Raw genomic sequence first — 27,572 nt, forward strand, 5'->3', positions numbered from 1 at the left:
ATATTTATTATTTTTCCTATAAAATGTTTCTTAAAATAGTTCTTAAAAGTATTGATTAACATTTCTCTTTAAAAAAAAAACCCTCTACTTTATTTATTTATTTATTTATTTTTGAGAAACAAACACACACACACACACATAAAAAAAAAAAAAAAAAATTTAATACAAAAACACACCACAATTCCACTCAAAAGCCAATTTCTCAATAATAAATATATAAAAACTTTCTCACGCATGGAATGAGAAAACATTGACAACGCCCGAAAGTTGAACAAAAAAGTCATGAATACTAAGTAAGGGGGTCTAGAAATTACCTGAGGGACCTACAAACTAGTACATAGACCCTCCTCATAAAGAGCCGTACAAGATAATTAATTAGTGCTGAGTGAGAGTCTCTGTTAACTTTTTCTATAATTGAATCGTGTTCAATTCAATTAACCTTTACATATGTGCTGATGTCAACTTTAAACCATTCTTACCGTTTAAGGAGGGGAAGGGGCAAGGCTTGAAAGTCAGCTCCACCTAATTGCACATACAATTATTCCTCGCATATATAACTATCTTGCAAGCAATGTAATCAATTTTTTTTATAAGATACAGTAGAATTTGTACCTATAACTTCCATTTCATAATAATTATTTTTTATTATTAGATAAAGATACTAATAAATTTTTTTGTGTAATCTATTGTTAAGTTTTAAACATGTTTACACATTAAAATAAAGTTTTGTATAAGAAAAAAGAAAGGTAAAACTCTCGCATCAATGCTTGTATAATAAAATAGGGAAATGATAACCAATGTCCTAAGAGAGTGGTTTAGGAGCTATTTTTAAAAACATTTTATTAAGAGAATCATAAAACAATAAATATTTTTGATAGTTTTTTATATTTTCTATGAAAGTTGTGATACAACTTTCTTATTATGATTTATTAACAATTTTCCTAAATGCATCTGTTAACATAATCCAATAAAATATGAAGTATTTTGAAAAGTGAGTACATAAAATGAAAAATGACAAAATTTAGGACAGTACCTTAAGTGCTGTTCTTTAGGTTCTCTCATTAAAATTCAATTATGTAGCTACTTAACAAAGAAATATACTTTTATCCCATGAGAAAAAATTTACATGACAGAATCTTAAAAATGAAACTTAAATAACAGTACTTAAGTACTATACCTGAATCTTGTTCAATGAAAAAATAAATTATTATGCTAAAATAGAAAAAAAAAATTGCACGAAGAGATGGAAATGCTTTAAAACGCTAAATAATGACCACAATTGTTTCTAGAAATTGAAGCTAATTCTTTCTTTTTTTTTTGAGAAAGAGAAATTGAAGCTAATTCGATTATGACTTTTTCACCGACAACGTCGGCACATTAATTCCAAATTATTATGAACCCCGTATTGAGGGTGGACCACCTAATCAACTAATATTGTAGAATGTAGATATTTCGTAAATTGATGGGTTAAATATCTTCAAGTTGGGTACATGCATATAGCGACTTTACAAGCCATCTGACGCCTCATGACCCTACTTTTTCTTACGCACGATGAAGCTGACAGAATTCAAGACAATTCTTGATACATTAATAAAAGAGAAGAATGTTGTTATGGTACACAACTATTTTCATAATATTTTGTACGCAATTCAATAAATATATATATATATATATTTTAATACATTATAGGGTAATGTATTTAAATCCTAAACGTTTTCATTAGAAACATTAGAAAGTGTTAGTTATATTACAAAACTTTTTGCTATTAAAATGATAAGTTATGATTATTGCGCACCTTTGACGTAATTGTGCAAATGGTTAAAGTCTCCATAAGACCATAAAGATGTTTTACGTACACACATACATTTTGATTATATTAGAGTAAAATTATAATTGAAGTGGTATCATTTTTACATGAGAGTGCCTACTCTAAGGCATATTTGTGAATTGTGACAGTCCCAAAAGAGTGGTGTATTATTGTATTTAAGCTTAAGCCTTAGTTTCTAAGGAACACATATTCTATGTTATAATTGATCATATCTTTGTTAACTTACTGAATGGTTATTCAATTATCTGAGTGTATCATATAAGTGAATGAATAGATAAATTTAGTCCCCTCTGTTCACCAAAAAAAAAAAAAAAGAATAGATAAATTTATACATGCATATGAACATAATTTTATAGGGATAAATTGTAACTTACCATGTAAGCATGCGTACATCCATCACATATTCACATTATTATATTATTGTTAATAACATTATTATTTCCTAAGGTCATCCATTTGTCTCCAATACTTTTATGGAAATTCAGGAGTGTTTTTTTTTTTTTTTTTATTTGAGATGACACTTTTAAATTAATAATTTTTTTTTCGTAATTCTTAAGCTTCTAGCAACAAGAAATACTTTCTTGATTCAAACTGACCAAATGACTGGAAAATGATTTTGAAGTACATAAAATAAGAATTGGGTCTTACATGTGATTTTCCAAGTGGTTCCAACTTACTTTCTTTGTGTAGCTCACTAAAAATACATCAAAATTATTAATATGGTTTGCTCTAACTAAAAATCTATTATCAATTTAAAAAAAAAATAGTAATCCTATCATTTATTTTAATCACTTACCATAATCTTTTTCTTTAATAATAAAAATTGGGTCTTAAACATGCTTATACTATATCATTTAACCTAGTATGACATGCTTTCACCAAGTGACGTGATATAAGTTTATTAAAAATTGATTCTAAAAAAATTATTAACATATTTTACTCTAAATAAAAATCTAATAAAAATGAAAATATTACTTTAATTTTAATTCAATTATTAAAATTTTCAAAAGATTAATTAATTATTTTAATAATTTGTTTATAAAAAATAAGTCTTACAAAATATACTTTTGCTACGTGATTTGAAGAAATTTTTGTTCTTTTATTTTTACTATATGTATATATTATTATTATTATTATTGTTTAAGTTCAATTATTTATTAAAACTTTTATTCAGTTTGCATAGTGCTATGTTGGAAAGAATAACAAAGAAAAAGTTATTGCTTCCATAGAGTTAGAACTCCAATTAGGGGTGTGTAGTCAACTGCCAACCCACCAAAACGACCCGACCCAACCCAACCCGCTGGGTTGGGTCGGTTTCTAGGGCTTGGTGGGTTAGGTTGGGTTACAAAATTTTTTTTGATAGGGTCGGGTTGGGTTTGGGTCATAAAATTCCAAACCCGTCAACCCTAACCTGACCCACTCATATATTTAATATACATATTTAAAATATATTATATAATTAATAAATTTTTAAAAATAACTTGCTCTTTTTATTCTATATAAAAGCCAATTAGTTCACACAAACCTTAGTCAATTACTATTGTTGTTTAGTCATTAATGTTGTTTGCTTTTAAAGAGTTACATTATACTAATCTTTGGGTTTTTTTTTTTTTATAATATTTATATTTATATTTTTTTTATTCAATTTAATAATAATAATAATAATAATAAATAATTTGTCCAACTAATAGGTTCAACCCGACCCATGTGGGTTGGGTTGGATTGGACTTATGTGACGGTTGGGTTGGGTTGGGTTGAATATTTTTTGACCCACCATAGTGAGTTGGGTCAAAAATACCCTTAACTCGACCAACTTGACCCATGCACACCCCTAACTCCAATAATCATTTCAAGGGAGAAAAGACTTAAAGTTGTTAATTAATCTCCTTTTATTATTGATTTTTCCGTAATTAGACAACATCTACACATATATGGACAAAGGCTCTCAAAAACCAATCACTTAAGGCTCTTAAATAAAATAAGACATAATTTCTTAGGGCACCTAATTAAATTAAAATTGGAAATGAAACTGAAAAATAATATTTCTTTTTCCCAAAATTTTCCTAACAAAGGTATGAAAAATTTATCCGGAAAAGTATATTACACACATATATAACTTGATGCAATATTAAAAGATTACAGAAGAAAAAGGCTGTTTCATGAGATATGGACCTCTTATTATGCTGTGACATTTTTAGTGTGAATTTTTCTTGAACAGATTTTGGTTACTTTATAAATATTTTAATATCAATAAATTTTTTTTAAAAAAAACTATGCTACACCTTGATTTTTCATAGTTTTATACAATACTATCAGTCACTTTTCCGAATATTATTGAGGTAGTTTTAATTTCAAAATCAAATTAAAACCACCGCACCCATTAGTGCATTTGTTGTCCCACAAATTGGCTTGACAAATTAGATTTCTTTCCCTATTTCCAAATTTATATAGTGAAAAGTGTATTGTTGTTTTCATTAGTGACAACTGTTATCATGATTAATCAGAAAAATAAGCATTTCTCTACTATTAGCTTATGTAATAGAGCAATACCCTTTTTATTGGAAAAAAGAAAAGAAAAGAGAGAGATGTCCAGTTCAGCACATAGGAGGGGATGAAATATGATAGGAATAAGATTACCTTTTATCAGGTAACATGTTATTGTCATTTAATAAAATAAAGTATTTAACTATTTATTATTATCTCTTTAGTTTATGATATAATTGATTATGTCACTAACAAAAATTTCAAATTTTTAAGTGGATTCCGTGATTGGCCAAGATTCAAGCATATTAAACAAAAAATTGTAGATAAGGAATCGGCAGTTCCATTTTTGTTTTCTACGGTGAAATTGTTTGAAATACTAATTCCTTCTTCCAAGTTTGATTTAAGTTCAATCCCCCCTTCTAAATCTAAAAAATTACAATTTATTCTTTAAAAGCTTAAAAGAATATCATTTTTTTAAACGTTAAATTGATTTGATATCATATCACATTTTTAACGTTAATAATAATAAAAAATTTAAATTAAATTTTAAGAATGATAACTATATTTCAACCTATATTTTTTTTTTGGATTACTTTAGAAAATAAAATGTTAACATATCAATAATGATCTTCTTCATTCTTTAAAATTATTTTATTGTATTTATTTACTTTTTGAGTCATTGCAAAAGATTATACAACGAGTTTCTTCAAGAAACATTTGGGTAATAAGTTCAATAGATTTGAAGAAAGTGCCACAAACCCAAATGTATTAAGTTTCATCTACTATGCTATCGATTAATAAAATCTTTAAACTGTTTCACTCACGAATGGAGAGAATGAAACAATTTAGCCAAGAGGTTGGAACATTATTTTTTTTAACTAAAAAGAAAAATTATACAATGGATTAAAAGTAAAAAAAAAAACAAAAGAAAAAAAACAAAAATCTTGTAAAGTCTAAGAAATCTTCCAAATAATAATTACACATATCTAGAATTGTTAGCCTTTGAGTATTGGGCAAGGTAAATGACATGGCAAGTGACGCATTGGCAGTGAACACAAAAATGGGCAAATCGCCATCCTCTTCCCACTGTACATGATTTACGCACCAAAATAATATTAAAAAAAAAACACAAACACTCCAATATTATAGCCAAAATTTTTTTTTAAAAAAGTTTATCTTGAATACCAAATCCATGATTCTCATCATCATGGTCCCAACCCACCCACACGCTTCAACGACCCGAAGTGTACAACACCTTTCTCTCTTTTCTCTCTCCGCGGAAATGAATGAGTGTTTGTAACTTTGTATGTGTGTGTGCGTTGTAGAATAGTGCACAATCATCTAGGTAGATTCTCTTTTGCTTTGCTTTTTAGCTCTTAGGTTATTTTAACTTCTTTTATTTTTATTTTTATTTATTTGTTTTTTCTGCTTCAAAACACCAAGAAGAAGGCAACAACATGCACATTTATACAAAGCCAACTTTACCAACGCTGCTCAAACACGTAAACTCAAAAAGCACCGACAGTCACACCCACACGCACACATATGCACACTCACTGACGCATACACTTAAACACACAAAAAGCCACAAAATACATGGAGATACAATGTCTAGCAATACCTAGGAGCACAACCATTTATCAAAATAAATAAATAACCTAGGAGCAACTCGAGCTTGAATTGAGTTGAAATTTTCACTTATTTAGCACGTATGTTTAAATAAATAGTTTTCAAATTTTTTTTAAAATATGTGTAGATAAAAAAATATATAAAAATACGTGTAATATTGTTTAAAAACTAAAAACATGTATTTAAACACATGTATCAAACGGTAATATGAGTGTCTACGACAGCTAGTCAATAATAGATTTTACTCTTTTATTTTTATTTTTCTCATTTAAATAATATAATATTTCTATAACAGAAATATATAATATCTATTTATTTCATGCGAGAGTAAATATTGTGCCTATAAGGTTCATCTCATATGATTTAGATGTTATATTATATACGTAATTTTTTTTTTCGAAGACCTTCTATAAATATATATATTTTTATTATATGTCATTAGTAACTTACTAGAACCATCTTAATTATTATAACTTTATATGATTAGTTGTTATTGAAGGCTTGGAGCACTATTATTTTCAACTTGCTTTGTTATTATTATTATTATTATTATTTTGAAGAAAAATGTTAATATATATCCTAAGAGTATGTACGGAAACTTCCATAACTAAAAATGTTATTATTTTCAACTAGAATCTTATCTCTTTAAAAATAAAAACCTTGAAATCTTATCATTATAACAAACACACGAACTAAAAAAGTATGTGCGGAAATATCGATAACAAAAAATGCACGAGATTGTGTTTGTGTCTATCTTTTATTATTTTTATTTTTAGGACAAATATTTGTGTCTCTAATAACAAACTCACTTTTAAGTTTAAAGTAAAGTCGCCACTCCCTCCACACATTTGCACAAATTCAGACACTCTCTCTGTCTAAAAAGAGTCTCTCACTCTTCTCTCACTAGGAAACAGCCACGTCATTTCCTTCTCATTATCCAACCACCGCCTGCCGTCCTCAAAGTCTCTCTCTCTCTCTCTCTCCTCTTTCAAGACTTAGCTGTTTCTCACTGTAGCTCCTTCCTTCTTCTTCTCCTCTCTCTCTCTCTTCATTCATTCATATCTCTGAATCTTCTTCCTTTTCCCATATAAATATCCTTCACAATCCCCACATCCAAGTTTACTCTCTCTGAGTCTCTCTCTCTCTCTCTCTCTATCTGTCTGTCTGTGTTGTTTGCTCAGAAATCAGCAGCTAAAAATGCCTGCTTGGTGGGCAAGAAAGTCCAGCAAAAACAAGCAACAGCAACAAAAGGCTGCAAAAGATCAGCAAAACCCAGTTACCACTAACCTCAATCCATCCAAATCGCCAATCAAAGCCATCAGCAACGCCAAGTCCAAAGACAAACCCAAGAGCTTTGATGGTGTTTTATCTAGGAATTCGCCTCGTGCCAGCAAGGACTTCGGACCCGCCGGATCCTCCTCCGGGTTCTCGGGTTTCGATTCCGATAGCCACCCTCTTCCTCGGCCGTCGATTTCTTCCGGTACCGATCAAATCCAGCCCGGTGTGGTCGGGTTGGGATCCGGGTCGGGCTCGGTTTCCAGTGTTAGCTCTTGTGGGTCCTCTGAGGATCACCCGGTTGCTCAGGACCAGGGTCACTTTGGTAATCACAGGTTGGTTTGGTTTTTCACTTTTTTTTTTTTTTTTAAAAAAAAAAAAAAAAAAAAAAACACTTTCTCTAATTTTAGCTATCAGAGTTTTGGTTGTTTTGAATATCTGTTTTTTTTGTTTTTTCCTTTTAAATTTTATTTTAATTTCTGGTTTCCAAAATCAAAATTTGACATATGGGTCTGCTCAGACTTTTTGAACTGAGGTTATTTCTACTCATTTTTTTTGTTTTTGTTTTTCCTGTCTTTCATTTTGTTTTTGTCAGATTTGGATAGCTTTGCAATGGGGTTTCCATCTTTACAATCAACATAGTTATAAACCATGTGGGTGTGCTGTCAGCTTTGTTCTCTGAGCCGCATGAACTTTTTTTCAATTTTGTCCGTTTCTATTGTTGTCTTTCACCGTGACAGCCTATCCGAGTATTTGCCTTTTTTTTAACCCTGTAAATAGATGACTACCCTTGAAAAAAAATTATCAGAAGCTTTTAAGTTCTCTTGAGAATTTGAGCTATAGTCATATGAAATTTCTATATTTTGCTGGACAATCTTGATCACATGCATTTTTCTGCACGAAATTCAGTGTTACTCATTGTAATAGTCTCTGCTGCTTTCTTCAATAACAAGGATGTCACATACTTCAATAACAATTTTTCCTAAAAGCTTAAGCTGTTAAGAAATTGTGAGTTTAATTATTTAACCATTATTCCAACACTCACCGTGAAGAAAGATAGCCAAAATTTGAATATAATGGAGTGTACTTGGTTTTAGTGTTAAGAAATTAATGAAAAATCCGACTAATTAATGGCCTTGTACCAACTGGTACTTCTCTTTATGGAGGCAGAAATCTAGGTTGCAACTTGTTATGGGCATGGGATTAGTGAGGTTAGCTATTATTCTATTGTCTAGCTAAAATCCCCAAAAAATAAAACCTCAACTAATAATTCCAATTAAGCTTCTTTAATGCTACTGTGAATGATTAAAACTGTGTTGTATCTTGGTTGTAGAGGACATGGTGAGACCATGTTTAGCATGAGGTCAAGAAGCCCAGGCCCAGGGTCAAGGGGACCGACAAGCCCCACATCACCTCTTCACCCACGGCATTGCTTGAGCCTGGACTCTCCAACTGGAAAGCAAGAAGATGGGAAGAGTCAATGTCATCGTCTGCCTCTTCCTCCGGGTTCTCCTACTAGCCCTTCTGCCTTGCCCAACACAAGAACAATTATCAGTGACAACACAACTTCTTCACAGTCCAAATGGAAGAAAGGAAGGCTTCTAGGAAGGGGGACTTTTGGGCATGTATACCTCGGATTTAATAGGTAATTGTTGTGCTTAATGTATATATTATTTAGTGCTTCCCTAATTTCGGAAATGAAGTTACATTATAGGTTAGGGTTATCAGGGGAAACTTTTAGTATTGTGTGCTTATTGTCGCATAGACTCAAAGTCCCCTGTTTTTTTTTTTATTTTTTATTTTTACAAAATAAGCTTACCTTTTCTATTGACTTTAACTATCAAAGTTCACAGAAACTAATTTAATTATGGTAACTGCATGCACTTGCCAGTTGGTATGGTGCCTTTACTATGGCAATACCTGGTAAAAAGCTAAGTTGTTATTACAATTGTTAAAAAAAAAAAAAAGAAAAAGGAAAAAGGGGAAAGAAACCATGTCTCCAGATAAATGAATTTGTATATCTATCGAGCAACTCTTATACATACATACATAAAAGAAAAGAAAAGCAGAAACTCTTAACTCCATGACTTGGAGGTCCATGTGAGTTGCCACGTGTAGTGGAGGTGCACGTCTGTTTTGAAATCAATATTAGAGACATAAAGTGTATGGGTGGTGTGAGTGGTTCGGATGGGTCTGAAAAGAACTCAGCGGCCATTTGATGAAGTAAAAAACTATAGAAATTGGAGTAAAGAGTAGCCTTTTTGCTATTTTCATACTTCTCTAATTGTTATAATTGCAACTATAACAGTGGAAGTGGGCAAATGTGTGCAATAAAAGAAGTCAAGGTTGCTTCTGATGATCAGACATCAAGAGAATGTCTCAAGCAACTAAACCAGGTAATTGATTTTAGCTAATATATAAGTCTCTTCAGTTTTCACATATTTGTTCCTTGAACAGTTGAATTTGTACTGTCAGATTGCTTTACATCATCTGATAGTAGATAAAGTTTTTAACTAAATCTTTTCTTGTCAACAGGAAATAAATTTGCTTAGTCAGCTTTCACATCCAAACATTGTTCGATACTATGGAAGTGAATTGGTAAAAATTTCATCTGATAAAGGCCAATAGACATGTGCATGCACACACAAGTCACAACCACACACATGTACACACTAATATAGATAGGCAAGAGACAGAGGGAGAGTGAAGGAATTTTCATGTTCAAATTTATGTAATATGTGAATATTGGATCCTGAATTCGTAATAATAATGAAATATTATGTTCTCAGGGTGAGGAAGCGCTCTCAGTTTATTTGGAATATGTCTCTGGTGGCTCAATCCACAAATTACTTCAAGAATATGGTCCCTTCAAGGAACCTGTCATTCAAAATTATACCAGGCAGATTGTTTCTGGGCTTGCCTACTTACATGGAAGGAATACAGTGCACAGGTATTGGTGTATCAATTGTGGTTCCTAAGTAGTTTGTTCCAGGAATTGCAGCTTTGTTAATTTCTTTAGGGTTATTAAATATTGTGGTTTTACTGGCAGGGACATCAAAGGGGCAAACATTTTAGTAGATCCTAATGGCGAAATCAAGTTGGCGGACTTCGGCATGGCTAAACATGTACATTTATCTTACCCTATAAACAGAAGTTTACTTCTAGAATACCTGGGGTATTTTTAGTAAAAAAGCATACAACTCTACTAGAGCAATAATGTGCTGAAGTAAAGTGGGAGTGAAATAAATTTGTTTGTGTAATGCTGGTAATAGAAATTTATTTTGACTACCAAATATTTGAACCCCAAATTGTCATAAGATTTTGAGTTCTCTCTCTCATCTAATTTCTATGCAACCAACTGGAATAAAGGGCATATAATTTACTAGTTTGAAGCAAGCATCACATAGTGGGGAGGCCATAAAAATATTTGTCCTATAATCATTGAGAATAGTTTGTGTTTGTATTCTTCAATTTTTTTATTGCTTTCCTGTTAATCATAAAAGACAATTCTGATTTTTGGTTATTCTGAAGCAGATAACAGCAGCTTCCTCTGTGCTCTCTTTCAAGGGAAGTCCTTACTGGATGGCGCCTGAGGTATATGCTTTTTGTCTCTCCTTCCACACCAACTCCCTCTCTGCTTCTCACTGACATGCACATTATCCTCTTTTTTCCACTCTGCATTTTTCTTGTTTATATTACTGTTCACTAAGGTTCATGTTACTCATGTTTCTATCTTGTTTTGTAATGTTAGGTTGTAATGCATGGAAATGGCTACAATTTAGCTGTGGATATTTGGAGCTTGGGATGTACGATTCTTGAAATGGCAACGTCCAAACCACCTTGGAGCCAGTATGAAGGGGTACGATATAGGATATTCAGAAACTTTTTTTTTTTAAAGCATTTGTTGGAACAAAATGGTTATGTTTGTTATGTTTGTTTCAACAGGTGGCAGCACTATTCAAAATTGCAAGCAGCAAAGATATCCCTTATATACCTGAAAGCCTTTCAAATGATGCAAAGAGTTTTATAAAGCTATGTTTGCAGCGAGAACCTTCAGCACGCCCCACAGCCTTAGAACTACTAAATCACGCTTTCATTCGAGACCAGGCAACGACTAGAGTGGCTAACATGAACGTGACCAAGGATGCCTTCCCTTTCATGTTTGATGGAAGCCGCACACCGGTAATGGCCTAAGATTGTCATCCTTTTCAATAGTGTGTGCTTTATAATTTCTAATATAAGAGGACATGATATATGATGCCTATTTTGATTCAATTCTATTTGAAGTTATGCAACAGATATAAAGAAGAAATTTGGAACACTTTTTTTTTTTAAAAAAAATCTCTAACATACATATTTTATGGTGAAGGAGCTGTAATATTGACTCATGAAATATTTGATTACTATGTTCACCAAAGAGATAAAGAACATTGTCACATTGTTTAGGGCTTTCACTCATAAGCATTGTGCTTGTAAACGATATTTCTGATGTTTGTAGTGTAAATACAATATTATTTAAATTTAGTTTTATATAATTTTTGAAGTTAATTTTATTTTTTTGGTCACTTTGATTTTATTTTAGGTCCAATTAGTTTTATTTTGAAAGTCAAAAGTGTATTTTCATAATTCTATAATTGGACTTTTCCAAGTCAATTAGATTTAGGGTTAAGTCCTAGTAGCTTATCTAAGCATGCTATTATACTCCAATGGCAACAGTTGGACAGTTTTTTTAATGGTGTAATGTGGATTTCAGCCAACCCTAGGTATTGATTCCTAGCCAAGTAAGCCAAGGTGTTGAATCCTAGGTTATTTTTGTTTTTCCATTCAATCATGTTGTCGCATCCATCTTGATTTTTTCCAGCGTCAGGTTTTGGTATTAGAGCCAAATTTGATCCTGGTTTTCCAGTATCACTGTGGATCACAACTAGAAGTGCAGCTAGGAAAAAAAAAACCTATTGAGCCATACATTGCTCAAAACCCAAGCCCATGTTGCAACCCAAAACAACCCATCAACTAGGCAATCCATATCAAACCCCAAAACAGCTCAGGATCCACCAAATCCTATCGGATCCATGTAGAAAAAACATAATTTCCCCAACTACCCACACTGCTGATAGCCATGCCCAACCACTGTTGTCATAGCTAAAACAACCAGTTCGGTTAGCAAATGTCCTAGCCCAATGCACATTGGTAATGTTGAAGGCACCTACGTCTGATGGATGCCAGGACCCCTGGATTTTCAGTTTTTCACCAATTGGTTACATGAGATGGATCAGTTCTTTGAACCAGTAGGTTTATCTAATACTAAGTAGGTTAGGCTTGTAAAAATTAAAAAAAAAAAAAAAAATGGAGCTATGGATTACTGCAATGGTGTTGAAATCCTTTGCCATAGATTGGACAAGCCCTCTGTTACTGATTGGGAAGAAATGAAGGTAAAACTTAAATGAGGTAAAACTTTTAGTGGATATCTACTTCAATCCTATTGAAGTAGATATCCTCTCTAAGAACGCAGTTCGCTTGGATAATGAACTTTCCGTTGAAAATTTCTCAATGGTTAGATGTTGTTGCGGCTAACCAACCCTAGGTGTTGATTCATTGGTTTTGTTTCTCTAGCTTGGTGATGATTTCAAGGAAGTGTAGGTGCTTATTCCTAGGTTTTTGTTATTTTGTTGTGCCTCAATTTTGTTGTGTTTGTTTTGGTTATGTTTTTGCATCCATTTGTCTTTCAAATCTATTATATTGAAGTGAAATGCATGCTAGATTGTACTATTGTTGAAAAACTTAAATGACAAACTCAAATTTATTTCTATGATTATCATTACAAATCAGGAAAAAGGAACATAGAAATTAAAGAAAAAAAAATGAATCCTATAGGGGTCTTATGATTTGATGGTTGGAGTTTGATGAGCAGATAAGCACCTGATCAGGATAAGATTGTTTACACAATTTGTATGCATTTTAATCAACATGAGTTTTTGTTTTGTTTTGTTTTTGTTTTTGTTTGTTTGTTTTATTTATTTTTTAAATGAAAAAGAACAGCACAAGAATTAGAATCATCTTTTCAGATGAGATTTTAGAAAACTAAAGATATAAAAGATTGATATATAGTTTCACTTTCTTTTCTATAAGAAATGAGGAAGGTCCTCAGTGGCAACTGACTTTGCCGAAGTTAAATCTATATCCTCTAATTTGTTTCAGTCAGTGAAGTAGGCACTAAATCTAATATCTTACTTGCTTTAACTTTCTGAGCAGCCGGTGTTAGAACTCCATTCAAATAGGACAAATATCACTGTGATTGATAGAGATTATGCAACAATGCCAGTTGCTCCCACCAGTTCAAGTGCTTTGAGAAGCCCAAGGTGGCATCTCCTTCCTTTTTATCCTCATTCATGCTTAATAATTTTATGACATTATTGAGGTGACTGACCTCGCTTTCATACTTTTATGTGCAGGGATAGTGCAAGAATGATTACATCTTTGCCTGTATCTCCCTGTTCAAGCCCATTAAGACAATATGGAACTGCACACAAGAGCTGTTATTTATCTCCTCCTCACCCAGCTTATGCTATGGCGGGACAAAGCTGCTACAATTTCAGTGAGTACTCATCATATACAATGAGACCAAACACAACATACACTCTCGATCCTTTTCATGAAACCTCTCCATATAGAGCTCATACCCCAGGTGGATCACCAAGAACAAGACCCATTTGAAGGAGTGTAAATACCTACAAAAGCTAAAAAGTTTCCTTGTCTCCCTAGAATGCATCATGGAGTGGAGTGAGACTTCTGTATTAAGAGGATTTAGTATTCATGCTCCTTTTATTTTTCAGATATTTTGGCAGTTTTATTTTGCTGACCTCTTTTAGGAGACTGGATTCTTTCTGGATGGGAGCTTGAAGAAGTAGCGTAGACAGGGGGGGAGTAGTAAGAGCTCCAAAATCATGGGCGGATGCTGGATTTCTTGATCTTGTAACACTCTCTTGATTGTTGTAAATGGAAGGTGGTCTCTGTGTTTGTAAAATTTTTATTGTATATTGGTCCATAGTATAAGCAAGTTATAATAGTTCATTGCATGAAATCATTGTTTTTACCAACACTTTAAGCTAGAGAATGGAAGGTTTCCCTGCTTAGACTCCTAATCAGGATCTATACCTCTGTCCAAAGTCTGTTGACTCTTACCCCGTCAACTTGGATATGTAAATTGGTATAGAATAGTTATATTCTGATATCCACCTCAAAGATCAAGAAAACCAAAGTTTTATCAAACTCAGAAAAGTGGCAACTGCAATTGCATGCTTCCTAATGTGGTAGTGACATGTTAACAAGCTTTTTATTCTTTCAAACTGGTCTGAAAGGAGATTTGCCAGCTGGTTAATATATTTGTTTCATGTATGTTCCATCTTGCTACGTTGATGTCTAGGATACATCAATCAGGCCCAGTTGTTACAAAAGTTTCTCTCATCACAATCATAATCATCATCATCAGCATCTTATTTTAAGCATAGATGACCTAGTGTTTCTAAACCCCACCACAAGGATGTGGACTTAAATCTCCATTTTTCTTAGAACATCTCTTTTCCTTTTTCTTAGACCTCTCTTAGTAAATACTAAATAGTTCTGGTGGCATCAAATAGCACGGCCTCTTCTATTAGCTTTCTAATTAATAAATAGGTATTCCATATATAGGTTCATCAAATCTCAAAACTCAAAAGTCTACCTCTTGACTGTAGCTGACAAATTCTAGGCCATGAAAATTCAGCGGCAGATCAAGTCTCAAATGGGGAGTAGAGGCCATCAGACAACATGAGAAATACTTGGGATTGCCATCCATCATAGGTTGAAGCAAGAAGACTTTTGCCTCTATTAATGAAAGGGTGGCGGTTGATACATTATGAACAATCTTCTGCTTATAGGATTTTGTAGGCCAAATATTTTCCACAAGGGAATTTCATGACAGCAGCAATTGATAGACATGGGTAGAAAGTACTCCGCCGTATCAATTTGATGAGTGGGTCAAAAAAGATGAAAATAAAAGTGGCCCATAAGTTGCCTAGATATGCACAACATGTATCCAGTCTAATGTACTGGTTGGAGGAAGCTCCACCTTGTGTGCAAGCCCAAATTCTTGCTGATGTAGTATATAATTTCCCTAAAAAAATATTGCCCAAAATTACGGTATTACAATCCTATAATTTTTGAAAAGATTAAAATACAGCATAACAATAAGTAATAACATAGACACCAAAAAATCTGCTTAAAAGATTCTCTCTCTCTCTCTAATAGGCGGACTCCAGTCGACCCACCTCTCTGTCCTAGACTAGTATAGTTTCTCATCATCAACATCCTGGTGGTGCTCCAACATTCCGACTGAATAGGCGTCTGATTTTGCTAAGCACAACCCAAATTTTGAACATAGTAAATGAAAAGGCAAGGAAGATCTTCATTGAGTCTGAGACTATTGAGCTCAATTCATTTCCAAGCCACTCTTCTCTTATTCATTGTACTGCTGCATGTAAAATTGACTCCTGTTGTTTTTGTTGACAGAACTGGGACTTCCAATTATTTTGGTGATAATGAGACTGATCATCAGGCTTTGTTGGCCTTCAAAAGAAAGATCACACGTGACATGACCCAACAAACGTTTTGAGCTCGTGGAATAACTCCTTCCATTTCTGTGAGTGGGAAGGTGTTACGTGAGGCCGCTAACATAGAAGAGTAGCAAAATTAGATCTTTACTATAGAGAATTGGTCGGTTCCTTGCCTCCATACATAGGCAAAATCAGCTTCATTAGGGAAATCATGCCGGCAAACAACACCATTGGAGGCAAAATCCCTGATGAAGTGGGCCGTCTATTCAGGTTGCAAGTATAGATCCTGTCTAAATAACTCCTTTGAAGGGGAAATTCTTGCAACCTGAATAGAAGGCCAAGTGGAAGGAGTCATTCCAGGAGTATGGAATGTCTATTTTGGTGTGGAATGTCTATTCAGGTTCCAAGTATAGATCCTGTCTAATAACTCCTTTGATTTTGAAAATATTATATGTTTGAGAAAGATCTCTAAAACAATATTAGGATTAAAGAATACCAACTCAAAAGAAAAATAGAGACAAAAAAACCTCTAAAATTTACGTGGTTTGACAATAACCTACGTTCATAGGTGACGATGAAGAAATTTCACTAAACAAATTTGGTATAATATAAATATGGTGAAGAAGTATTCTCACACAATTCAAATCTCAAATACACCCAAATATCAATCCCTCATAATTACAAAGATTAAAGGTTGCACCTTAAACAAATAGAGACTTTTCTCTACTCCGCAGCACCCTAAAAGGGATTTCTCCATAACCCAAACCAAATCACGACCAAATACAAATTGCCATAAAGTACAAACCAAAGAGATAACTACTAAAGAAATTTGCACCAAGTAAAAAGGCATAATACTGCCAAAAGATCATACAAGTATTAATGGCTGCGGCACACAGAGAGTAACAAAAAGACAAGTTGAACACCTCTTTGCTTATTTGCTAAATATGAGACAAGATATATTTTTGTTAGTTTATTTGCTAAATGTGTAATAAAACAATAAGAATTAGCTTACTTTTAAAATGATAAAACTTAAGTAGCCTCTTGCTATCGAATAAGAGATCTAGAGTTCGAATCATACCTATACCAAAAGTCAATTTATGTCTTGGCTTTATAATAAATAACAATAATCTTAAAGTAGATTCCATAGATTGGAATTCTATCGTCTCAATAATAATAATAATAATAATAATAATAGATTGGTGTGTGGTGAGGGTTTTTTTTTTAAATAATTTTTATTATTAAATTTTGAATTTTATTTTATAAATTGTAAGAGTTATTTTAACTTATTTTAATGGGTGAAGTGCTAAGGTAAAAGATAAAAAGTATGGTGAATTATGAAATAGTGTGTTAAAATAGTATTTTAGGGTGCTAAAGTAGCATTGTTTGGTTCCTAAAAAAGAAAAAAAGAAAAAAGTAAAGAAAAGAAAAAAAAAAGCAGCATTGTTTTAGCACACGGATGGCTAAACAAAAAAGGGGGGCGGTTTGGAATATTAATTTGAAATTCTTATAGTTTCAATTAAATTTTAACGTCATTCTCAAAAAAAAAAAAAAAAAAAAAAAATTTAACGTCATGTTTTTCTTATAAATAATCAATTAAATTTTAACGTCATTCTCAAAAAAAAAAAAAAAAAAAAAAAATTTAACGTCATGTTTTTCTTATAAATAATTGACAAAATGAAAGAAAACGAAAATATTACCCACTTCTTGTCTTAATTTGTTGTGAGAGAGAGCAAATAGAAGAGAAGGGTGATTTTGTCAATTTATATCAATTTTGATCCCAAATAGATGTTACGTTGTAGTTCAAAACTTCAAATTAGAGGGGTTTATTGTAGACGTAGCAAAAGGGTGGGTTAGGTTGGGTTTGGGTCGGGTTAGTCGAGTTGCGGGTCGGGTTGGGTTGACCCGTTTTTTTCAAATGAATTATTATTTAAAAAAGAAGAAGAAGAAAACATGTATTTTTCTTTTGGAAAGTTTTGCAGCAAATTCCTTGATGTAAAATGCATTATTTTGAATTTGTAATTCATATCAAAAATGAGTTCAATTACACAAATTAATACTTATTCAATAATTTTAAAATAATACAAATCCCAACATTACTATCCAAAGCAAAATAGCATAACGAAAGAATAAGTAAAATAAATACACAAGTTTTATTTTTACACAAAATCAACATCCCAAAATATTAAAAAAAAAAAATTTAAATGTCTTATTGGATATTTTGGCTTCACTTTTTTCACAATGATGAATGTTTTTCATACATGTCTATAATTTTAAATATATCTTTTTAATTAACTCTACTATAATTAGATTATCTTGGCATGTATTTTATTATTCAATATCTAAAAATCTTTATAAAATTCCTTAACTATTCATCTTTTAATTCATTTGCATGTAGTTATGTAAAAGTGTCAATTGTTTCCTTAAAACTTACAACAAATAATTAAACCAATTTTCTCTTAATTTTATTATTTGTTTTACCAAAAAAAAAAAAAAAAAATCGTTCAGGTCACAGGTCGGGTCACAAGTTTGCCTGTTTTTGTTTAGAGTATTTGGGTTAATTGGTTTTGGGTATTTTCCAATGATGTTTTAAAAATAGAGAAAAAGAAACACAATCATGCCTTTCTTTTCCTTTTTCTTAAGAGATGAATGGTGACAGTCTTAAGTTTGGAAGACACTATATATTTTTTTCCACAGTGTTACCAATTGAGATAACCTTAATAGAAGCTTAAATTAGAGATATGCACATGTTTTGATCCTAGCCACTTTGAGATGTACATATATATTCTTGATTACCTTCTTGATTTGTAGCTGATATTTCTGCTATAACTGTTAAAATTATGCTTTAATCTTGACTAGTCGCGGTCCCGCGCGTTACGCGTGATTACTTTTTTAGGGTGCTCTTATTTAGTTAATTTTTACAATTAGGACTAATTTAATAAAGAATAATGTATTTTATAACTATACTATGGGAAAAATCACAAAAGTAATATATATATATATATATATTTTTTTTTTTCCTGTCTTTCATTTTGTTTTTGTCAGATTTGGATAGCTTTGCAATGGGGTTTCCATCTTTACAATCAACATGGTTATAAACCATGTGGGTGTGCTGTCAGCTTTGTTCTCTGAGCCGCATGAACTTTTTTTCAATTTTGTCCGTTTCTATAGTTGTCTTTCACCGTGACAGCCTATCCGAGTATTTGCCTTTTTTTTAACCCTGTAAATAGATGACTACCCTTGAAAAAAAATTATCAGGAGCTTCTAAGTTCTCTTGAGAATTTGAGCTATAGTCATGAAATTTCTATATTTTGCTGGACATTCTTGATCACATGCATTTTTCTGCACGAAACTCAGTGTTACTCATTGTAATAGTCTCTGCTGCTTTCTTCAATAGCAAGGATGTCAAATACTTCATATTTAACATGCTACGTACTTACATTGACTGGTTTATACATTTTACCTTTGATAAACTACAATTTTTCCTAAAAGCTTAAGCTGTTAAGAAAGTGTGAGTTTAATTATTTAACCATTATTCCAACCCTCACCGTGAAGAAAGATAGCCAAAATTTGAATATAATGGAGTGTACTTGGTTTTAGTATTAAGAAATTAATGAAAAATCCGACCAATTAATGGCCTTGTACCAACTGGTACTTCTCTTTATGGAGGCAGAAGTCTAGGGTACAACTTGTTAAGGGCATGGGATTAGTGAGGTTAGCTATTATTCTATTGTCTAGCTAAAATCCCCAAAAAATAAAACATCAACTAATAATTCCAATAAAGCTTCTTTAATGCTTCTGTGAATGATTAAAACTGTGTTGTGTCTTGGTTGTAGAGGACATGCTGAGACCATGTTTAGCATGAGATCAAGAAGCCCAGGTCCAGGGTCAAGGGGACCGACAAGCCCCACATCACCTCTTCACCCACGGCATTGCTTGAGCCTGGACTCTCCAACTGGAAAGCAAGAAGATGGGAAGAGTCAATGTCATCGTCTGCCTCTTCCTCCGGGTTCTCCTACTAGCCCTTCTGCCTTGCCCAACACAAGAACGATTGTCAGTGACAACACAACTTCTTCACAGTCCAAATGGAAGAAAGGAAGGCTTCTAGGAAGGGGGACTTTTGGGCATGTATACCTCGGATTTAATAGGTAATTGTCGTGCTTAATGTATATATTATTTAGTGCTTCCCTAATTTCGGAAATGAAGTTACATTATAGGTTAGGGTTATCAGGAGAAACTTTTAGTATTGTGTGCTTATTGTCGCATAGACTCAAAGTCCCCTGTTTTTTTATTTTATTTTATTTTTTTACAAAATAAGCTTACCTTTTCTATTGACTTTAACTATCAAAGTTCACAGAAACTAATTTCATTATGGTAACTGCATGCACTTGCCAGTTGGTATGGTGCCTTTACTATGGCAATACCTGGTAAAAAGCTAAGTTGTTATTACAATTGTTAAAAAAATGGAAAAAAGAAAAAGGGGAAAGAAACCATGTCTCCAGATAAATGAATTTGTATATCTATCGAGCAACTCTTATACATACATACATAGAAGAAAAGAAAAGCAGAAACTCTTAACTCCATGACTTGGAGGTCCATGTGAGTTGCCACATGTGTAGTGGAGGTGCACATCTGTTTTGAAATCAATATTAGAGACATAAAGTGTATGGGTGGTGTGAGTGGTTCGGATGGGTCTGAAAAGAACTCAGCAGCCATTTGATGAAGTAAAAAACTATAGAAAGTGGAGTAAAGAGTAGCCTTTTTGCTATTTTCATACTTCTCTAATTGTTATAATTGCAACTATAACAGTGGAAGTGGGCAAATGTGTGCAATAAAAGAAGTCAAGGTTGCTTCTGATGATCAGACATCAAGAGAATGTCTCAAGCAACTAAACCAGGTAATTCATTTTAGCTAATATATAAGTCTCTTCAGTTTTCACATATTTGTTACTTGAACAGTTGAATTTGTACTGTCAGATTGCTTTACATCATCTGATAGTAGATAAAGTTTTTAACTGAATCTTTTCTTGTCAACAGGAAATAAATTTGCTTAGTCAGCTTTCACATCCAAACATTGTTCGATACTATGGAAGTGAATTGGTAAAAATTTCATCTGATAAAGGCCAATAGATATGTGCATGCACACACAAGTCACAAACACACACATGTACACACTAATATAGATAGGCAAGAGACAGAGGGAGAGTGAAGGAATTTTCATGTTCAAATTTATGTAATATGTGAATATTGGATCCTGAATTCGTAATAATAATGAAATATTATGTTCTCAGGGTGAGGAAGCGCTCTCAGTTTATTTGGAATATGTCTCTGGTGGCTCAATCCACAAATTACTTCAAGAATATGGTCCCTTCAAGGAACCTGTCATTCAAAATTATACCAGGCAAATTGTTTCTGGGCTTGCCTACTTACATGGAAGGAATACAGTGCACAGGTATTGGTGTATCAATTGTGGTTCCTAAGTAGTTTGTTCCAGGAATTGCAGCTTTGTTAATTTCTTTAGGGTTATTAAATATTGTGGTTTTCCTGGCAGGGACATCAAAGGGGCAAACATTTTAGTAGATCCTAATGGCGAAATCAAGTTGGCGGACTTCGGCATGGCTAAACATGTACATTTATCTTACCCCATAAACAGAAGTTTACTTCTAGAATACCTGGGGTATTTTTAGTACAAAAGCATACAACTCTACTAGAGCAATAGTGTGCTCAAGTAAAGTGGGAGTGAAATAAATTTGTTTGTGTAATGCTGGTAATAGAAATTTATTTTGACTACCAAATATTTGAACCCCAAATTGTCATAAGATTTTGAGTTCTCTCTCTCATCTAATTACTATGCAACCAACTGGAATAAAGGGCATATAATTTACTAGTTTGAAGCAAGCATCACATATTGGGGAGGCCATAAAAATATTTGTCCTATAAACATTGAGAATAGTTTGTGTTTGTATTCTTCAATTTTTTTATTGCTTTCCTGTTAATCATAAAAAACAATTCTGATTTTTGGTTATTCTGAACCAGATATCAGCAGCTTCCTCAGTGCTCTCTTTCAAGGGAAGTCCTTACTGGATGGCGCCTGAGGTATATGCTTTTTGTCTCTCCTTCCACACCAACTCCCTCTCTGCTTCTCATTGACGTGCACATTATCCTCTTTTTCCACTCTGCATTTTTCTTGTTTATATTACTGTTCACTAAGGTTCATGTTACTCATGTTTCTATCTTGTTTTGTAATTTTAGGTTGTAATGCATGGAAATGGCTACAATTTAGCTGTGGATATTTGGAGCTTGGGATGTACGATTCTTGAAATGGCAACGTCCAAACCACCTTGGAGCCAGTATGAAGGGGTACGATATAGGATATTCAGAAACTTTTTTTTTAAAGCATTTGTAGGAACAAAATGGTTATGTTTGTTATGTTTGTTTCAACAGGTGGCAGCACTATTCAAAATTGCAAGCAGCAAAGATATCCCTCATATACCTGAAAGCCTTTCAAATGATGCAAAGAGTTTTATAAAGCTATGTTTGCAGCGAGAACCTTCAGCACGCCCCACAGCCTTAGAACTACTAAATCACGCTTTCATTCGAGACCAGGCAACGACTAGAGTGGCTAACATGAATGTGACCAAGGATGCCTTCCCTTTCATGTTTGATGGAACCCGCACACCGGTAATGGCCTAAGATTGTCATCCTTTTCAATAGTGTATGCTTTATAATTTCTAATATAAGAGGACGTGATATATGATGCCTATTTTGATTCGATTCTATTTGAAGTTATGCAACAGATATGAAGAAGAAATTTGGAACACTTTTTTTCTTTATTTTTTTTTTTTTTTTAGAGATGTATCATATTTTATGGTGAAGGACTATGTTCACCAAAGAGATAAAGAACATTGACACATTGTTTAGGGCTTTCAGTCATGAGCATTGTGCTTGTAAATGATATTTCTGATGTTTGTAGTGTATATACAATATTATTTTAATTTAGTTTTATATAATTTTTGAAGTTAATTTTATTTTAGGTCCTGTTAGTTTTATTTTGAAAGTCAAAGTGTATTTTCATAATTCTATAATTGGACTTTTCCAAGTCAATTGGATTTAGGGTTAAGTCCTAGTAGCTTATCTAAGCATGCTATTATACTCCAATGGTGACAGTTGGACAGTTTTTTTAATGGTGTATTGTGGATTTCAGCCAACCCTAGGTATTGATTCCTAGCCAAGTAAGCCAAGGTGTTGAATTCTAGGTTATTTTTGTTTTTCCATTCAATCATGTTGTTGCATCCATCTTGGTTTTTTCCAGCGTCAGGTTTTGGTATTAGAGCAAAATTTGATCCTGGTTTTCCAGTATCACCGTGGATCACAACTAGAAGCGCAGCTAGAAAAAAAAAACCTATTGAACCATACATTGCTCAAACCCAAGCCCATGTTGCAACCCAAAACAACCCATCAACTTGGCAATCCATATCAAACCCCAAAACAGCTCAGGATCCACCAAATCCTATCGGATCCATGTAGAAAAAACATAATTTCCCCAACTACCCACACTGCTGATAGCCATGCCCAAGCACTGTTGTCATAGCTAAAACAACCAGTTCGGTTAGCAAATGTCCTAGCCCAATGCACATTGGTAATGTTGAGAGGCACCTATGTCTGATGGATGCCAGGACCCCTGGATTTTTCAGTTTTTCACCAATTGGTTACATGAGATGGATCAGTTCTTTGAACCAGTAGGTTTATCTAATACTAAGAAGGTTAGGCTTGTAAAAATTAAAAAAAAAAAAAATGGAGCTATGGATTACTGCAACGGTGTTGAGAACCTTTGCCATAGATTGGACAAGCCCGCTGTTACTGATTGGGAAGAAATGAAGGTAAAACTTAAATGAGGTTAAACTTTTTGTGGATATCTACTTCAATCCTATTGAAATAAATATCTAACTCGTTTTTATCAGTCATTAGGATTGAAGTAGATATCCTCTCTAAGAATGCAGTTTGCTTGGATAATGAACTTTCCATTGAAAATTTCTCAATGGTTAGATGTTGCGGCTAACCAACCCTAGGTGTTGATTCATTGGTTTTGTTTCTCTAGCTTGGTGATGATTTCAAGGAAGTGTAGGTGCTTATTCCTAGGTTTTTGTTATTTTGTTGTGCCTCAATTTTGTTGTTTGTTTTGGTTTTGTTTTTGCATCCACTTGTCTCTCAAATCTATTATATTGAAGTGAAATGCATGCTAGATTGTACTAACTTAAATGACAAACTCAAATTTATTTCTATGATTATCATTACAAATCAGGAAAAAGGAACATAGAAATTAAAGAAAAAAAAAATGAATCCTATAGGGGTCTTATGATTTGATGGTTGGAGTTTGATGAGCAGATAAGCACCTGATCAGGATAAGATTGTTTACACAATTTGTATGCATTTTAATCAACATGAGTTTTTGTTTGTTTGTTTTATTTATTTTTTAAATGAAAAAAACAGCACATGAATTAGAATCATCTTTTCAGATGAGATTTTAGAAAACTAAAGATATAAAAGATTGATATATAGTTTCATTTTCTTTTCTATAAGAAATGAGGAAGGTCCTCAGTGGCAATTGACTTTGCCGAAGTTAAATCTATATCCTCTAATTTGTTTCAGTCAGTGAAGTAGGCACTAAATCTAATATCTTACATGCTTTAACTTTCTGAGCAGCCAGTGTTAGAACTCCATTCAAATAGGACAAATATCACTGTTATTGATAGAGATTATGCAACAATGCCAGTTGTTCCCACCAGTTCAAGTGCTTTGAGAAGCCCAAGGTGGCATCTCCTTCCTTTTTATCCTCATTCATGCTTAATAATTTTATGACATTATTGAAGTGACTGACCTCGCTTTCATACTTTTATGTGCAGGGATAGTGCAAGAATGATTACATCTTTGCCTGTATCTCCCTGTTCAAGCCCATTAAGACAATATGGAACTGCACACAAGAGCTGTTATTTATCTCCTCCTCACCCAGCTTATGCTATGGCAGGACAAAGCGGCTACAATTTCAGTGAGTACTCATCATATACAATGAGACCAAACGCAACATACACTCTCGATCCTTTTCATGAAACCTCTCCATATAGAGCTCATACCCCAGGTGGATCACCAAGAACAAGACCCATTTGAAGGAGTGTAAATACCAACAAAAGCTAAAAAGTTTCCTTGTCTCCCTAGAATGCATCATGGAGTGGAGCGAGACTTCTGTATTAAGAGGATTTAGTATTCATGCTCCTTTTATATTTCAGATATTTTGGCAGTTTTATTTTGCTGACCTCTTTTAGGAGACTGGATTCTTTCTGGATGGGAGCTTGAAGAAGTAGCGTAGACGGGGGGAGTAGTAAGAGCTCCAAAATCATGGGCGGATGCTGGATTTCTTGATCTTGTAACACTCGCTTGATTGTTGTAAATGGAAGTCTCTGTGTTTGTAAAATTTTTATTGTATATTGGTCCATAGTATAAGCAAGTTATAATAGTTCATTGCATGAAATCATTGTTTTTACCAACACTTTAAGCTAGAGAATGGAAGGTTTCCCTGCTTAGACTCCTAATCAGGATCTATACCTCTGTCCAAAGTCTGTTGACTCTTACCCCGTCAACTTGGATATGTAAATTGGTATAGAATAGTTATATTCTGATATCTGCCTCAAAGATCAAGAAAACCAAAGTTTTATCAAACTCAGAAAAGTGGCAACTGCAATTGCATGCTTCCTAATGTGGTTGTGACATGTTAACAAGCTTTTATTCTTTCAAACTCGTCTGAAAGGAGATTTGCCAGCTGGTTAATATATTTGTTTCTTGTATGTTCCATCTTGCTACGTTGATGTCTAGGATGTATCAATCAGGCCCAGTTGTTACAAAAGTTTCTCTCATCACAATCATAATCATCATCATCGGCATCTTATTTTAGGCATGGATGACCTAGTGTTTCAAAAACCCACCACAAGGATGTGGACTTAAATCTCCATTTTTCTTAGAACATCTCTTTTCCTTTTTCTTAGACCTCTCTTAGTAAATACTAAATAGTTCTGGTGGCATCAAATAGCACGGCCTCTTCTATTAGCTTTCTAATTAATAAATAGGTATTCCATATATAGGTTCATCAAATCTCAAAACTCAAAAGTATACCTCTTGACTATAGCTGACAAATTCTAGGCCATGAAAATTCAGCAGCAGATCAAGTCTCAAATGGGGAGTAAAGGCCATCAGACAACATGAGAAATACTTGGGATTGCCATCCATCATAGGTTGAAGCAGGTAGAAGACTTTTGCCTCTATTAATGAAAGGGTGGCGGTTGATACATCATGAACAATCTTCTGCTTATAGGATTTTGAAGGCCAAATATTTTCCACAAGGGACTTTCATGACAGCAGCAATTGATAGACATGGATAGTAAGTACTCCGCTGTATCAATTTGATGAGTGGGTCAAAAGAGATGAAAATAAAAGTGGCCCATAAGTTACCTAGATATGCACAACATGTATCCAGTCTAATGTACTGGTTGGAGGAAGCTTCACCTTGTGTGCAAGCCCAAATTCTTGCTGACGTAGTATTATATATAATTTCCTTAAAAAAAAAAATTGCCCAAAATTTACAATCCTATAATTTTTGAAAAGATTAAAATACAGCATAACAATAAGTAATAACATAGACACCAAAAAATCTGCTTAAAAGATTCTCTCTCTCTATTATAGGCGGATTCCGTCAACCCACCTCACTTTCCTAGATTAGTATAGTTTCTCATCATCAACATCCTGGTGGTGCTCCAACATTCCGACAGAATAGGCGTCTTATTTTGCTAAGCACAATCCAAATTTTGAACATAGTAAATGAAAAGGCAAGGAAGAAGATCTTCATTGAGTCTGAGACTATTGAGCTCAATTCATTTCCAAGCCACTCTTCTCTTATTCATTGTACTGCTGCATGTAAAATTGACTCCTGTTGTTTTTGTTGACAGAACTGGGACTTCCAATTATTTTGGTGATAATGAGACTGATCATCAGGCTTTGCTGGCCTTCAAAAGAAAGATCACACATGTGACATGACCCAACAAACGTTTTGAGCTCGTGGAATAACTCCTTCCATTTCTGTGAGTGGGAAGGTGTTACGTGAGGCCGCTAACATAGAAGAGTATCAAAATTAGATCTTTACTATAGAGAATTGGTCGGTTCCTTGCCTCCATACATAGGCAAAATCAGCTTCATTAGGGAAATCATGCCGGCAAACAACACCATTGGAGGCAAAATCCCTGATGAAGTGGGCCGTCTATTCAGGTTGCAAGTATAGATCCTGTCTAAATAACTCCTTTGAAGGGGAATTCTTGCAACCTGAATAGAAGGCCAAGTGGAAAGAGTCATTCCAGGAGTATGGAATGTCTATTTTGGTGTGGAATGTCTATTCAGGTTGCAAGTATGGATCCTGTCTAATAACTCCTTTGATTTTGAAAATATTATATGTTTGAGAAAGGTCTCTAAAACAATATTAGGATTAAAGAAAACCAACTCAAAAGAAAAATAGAGACAAAAACCTCCAAAATTTATGTGGTTTGGCAATAACCTACATTCATAGGCGATGATGAAGAAATTTCACTAACAAATTTGGTATAATATAATAATAGTGTAGAAGCATTCTCACACAATCCAAATCTCAAATACACTCAAATAGCAATCCCTCACAATTACAAAGATTAAAGGTTGCACCTAAAACAAATAGAGACTTTTCTCTACTCCGCA

General features: G+C 33.4%; 1 protein-coding gene across 3 annotated transcripts; it reads left to right on the forward strand.

The window, feature by feature from the left end:
- The first annotated feature begins 6,767 nt into the window (after positions 1-6,767).
- Positions 6,768-25,390, forward strand: LOC111994181 (mitogen-activated protein kinase kinase kinase 3). Of its 3 annotated transcripts, none has more exons than XM_024026048.2 (11): positions 6,770-7,551; positions 19,641-19,952; positions 20,614-20,701; positions 20,841-20,903; positions 21,095-21,255; positions 21,355-21,430; positions 21,840-21,899; positions 22,056-22,163; positions 22,248-22,484; positions 24,507-24,613; positions 24,707-25,390. In XM_024026048.2, exons 1-11 carry the CDS (start codon positions 7,139-7,141, stop codon positions 24,966-24,968), a joined length of 1,887 nt encoding a protein of 628 aa, XP_023881816.1. In that variant the 5' UTR covers positions 6,770-7,138; the 3' UTR covers positions 24,969-25,390. The 3 variants fall into 3 exon arrangements, with proteins under 3 accessions (XP_065637389.1, XP_023881816.1, XP_065637388.1); XM_065781316.1 differs by lacking the exons at positions 19,641-19,952; positions 20,614-20,701; positions 20,841-20,903; ... (5 more) ...; positions 24,507-24,613; positions 24,707-25,390 and adding exons at positions 8,550-8,861; positions 9,525-9,612; positions 9,752-9,814; ... (5 more) ...; positions 13,469-13,575; positions 13,669-14,358 and having other exon boundaries at positions 6,772-7,551; XM_065781317.1 differs by lacking the exon at positions 24,507-24,613 and having other exon boundaries at positions 6,768-7,551; positions 24,707-24,816.
- Positions 25,391-27,572: the final 2,182 nt, after the last annotated feature.

The sequence above is a fragment of the Quercus suber genome, unplaced genomic scaffold (genome assembly GCF_002906115.3).
Source record: "Quercus suber isolate HL8 unplaced genomic scaffold, Cork oak 2.0 scaffold_263, whole genome shotgun sequence".
NCBI classification, from domain to species: Eukaryota; Viridiplantae; Streptophyta; class Magnoliopsida; order Fagales; family Fagaceae; genus Quercus; species Quercus suber.

Excerpts from the sequence above, each read along its gene's own strand:
- LOC111994181 (XM_024026048.2), top strand. The coding sequence starts at position 7,139 with ATGCCTGCTTGGTGGGCAAGAAAGTCCAGCAAAAACAAGCAACAGCAA. Across the intron at positions 21,431-21,839 it reads ACTTCGGCATGGCTAAACAT|ATATCAGCAGCTTCCTCAGT; the intron begins GTACATTTATCT and ends ATTCTGAACCAG. Across the intron at positions 22,164-22,247 it reads CTTGGAGCCAGTATGAAGGG|GTGGCAGCACTATTCAAAAT; the intron begins GTACGATATAGG and ends TTGTTTCAACAG.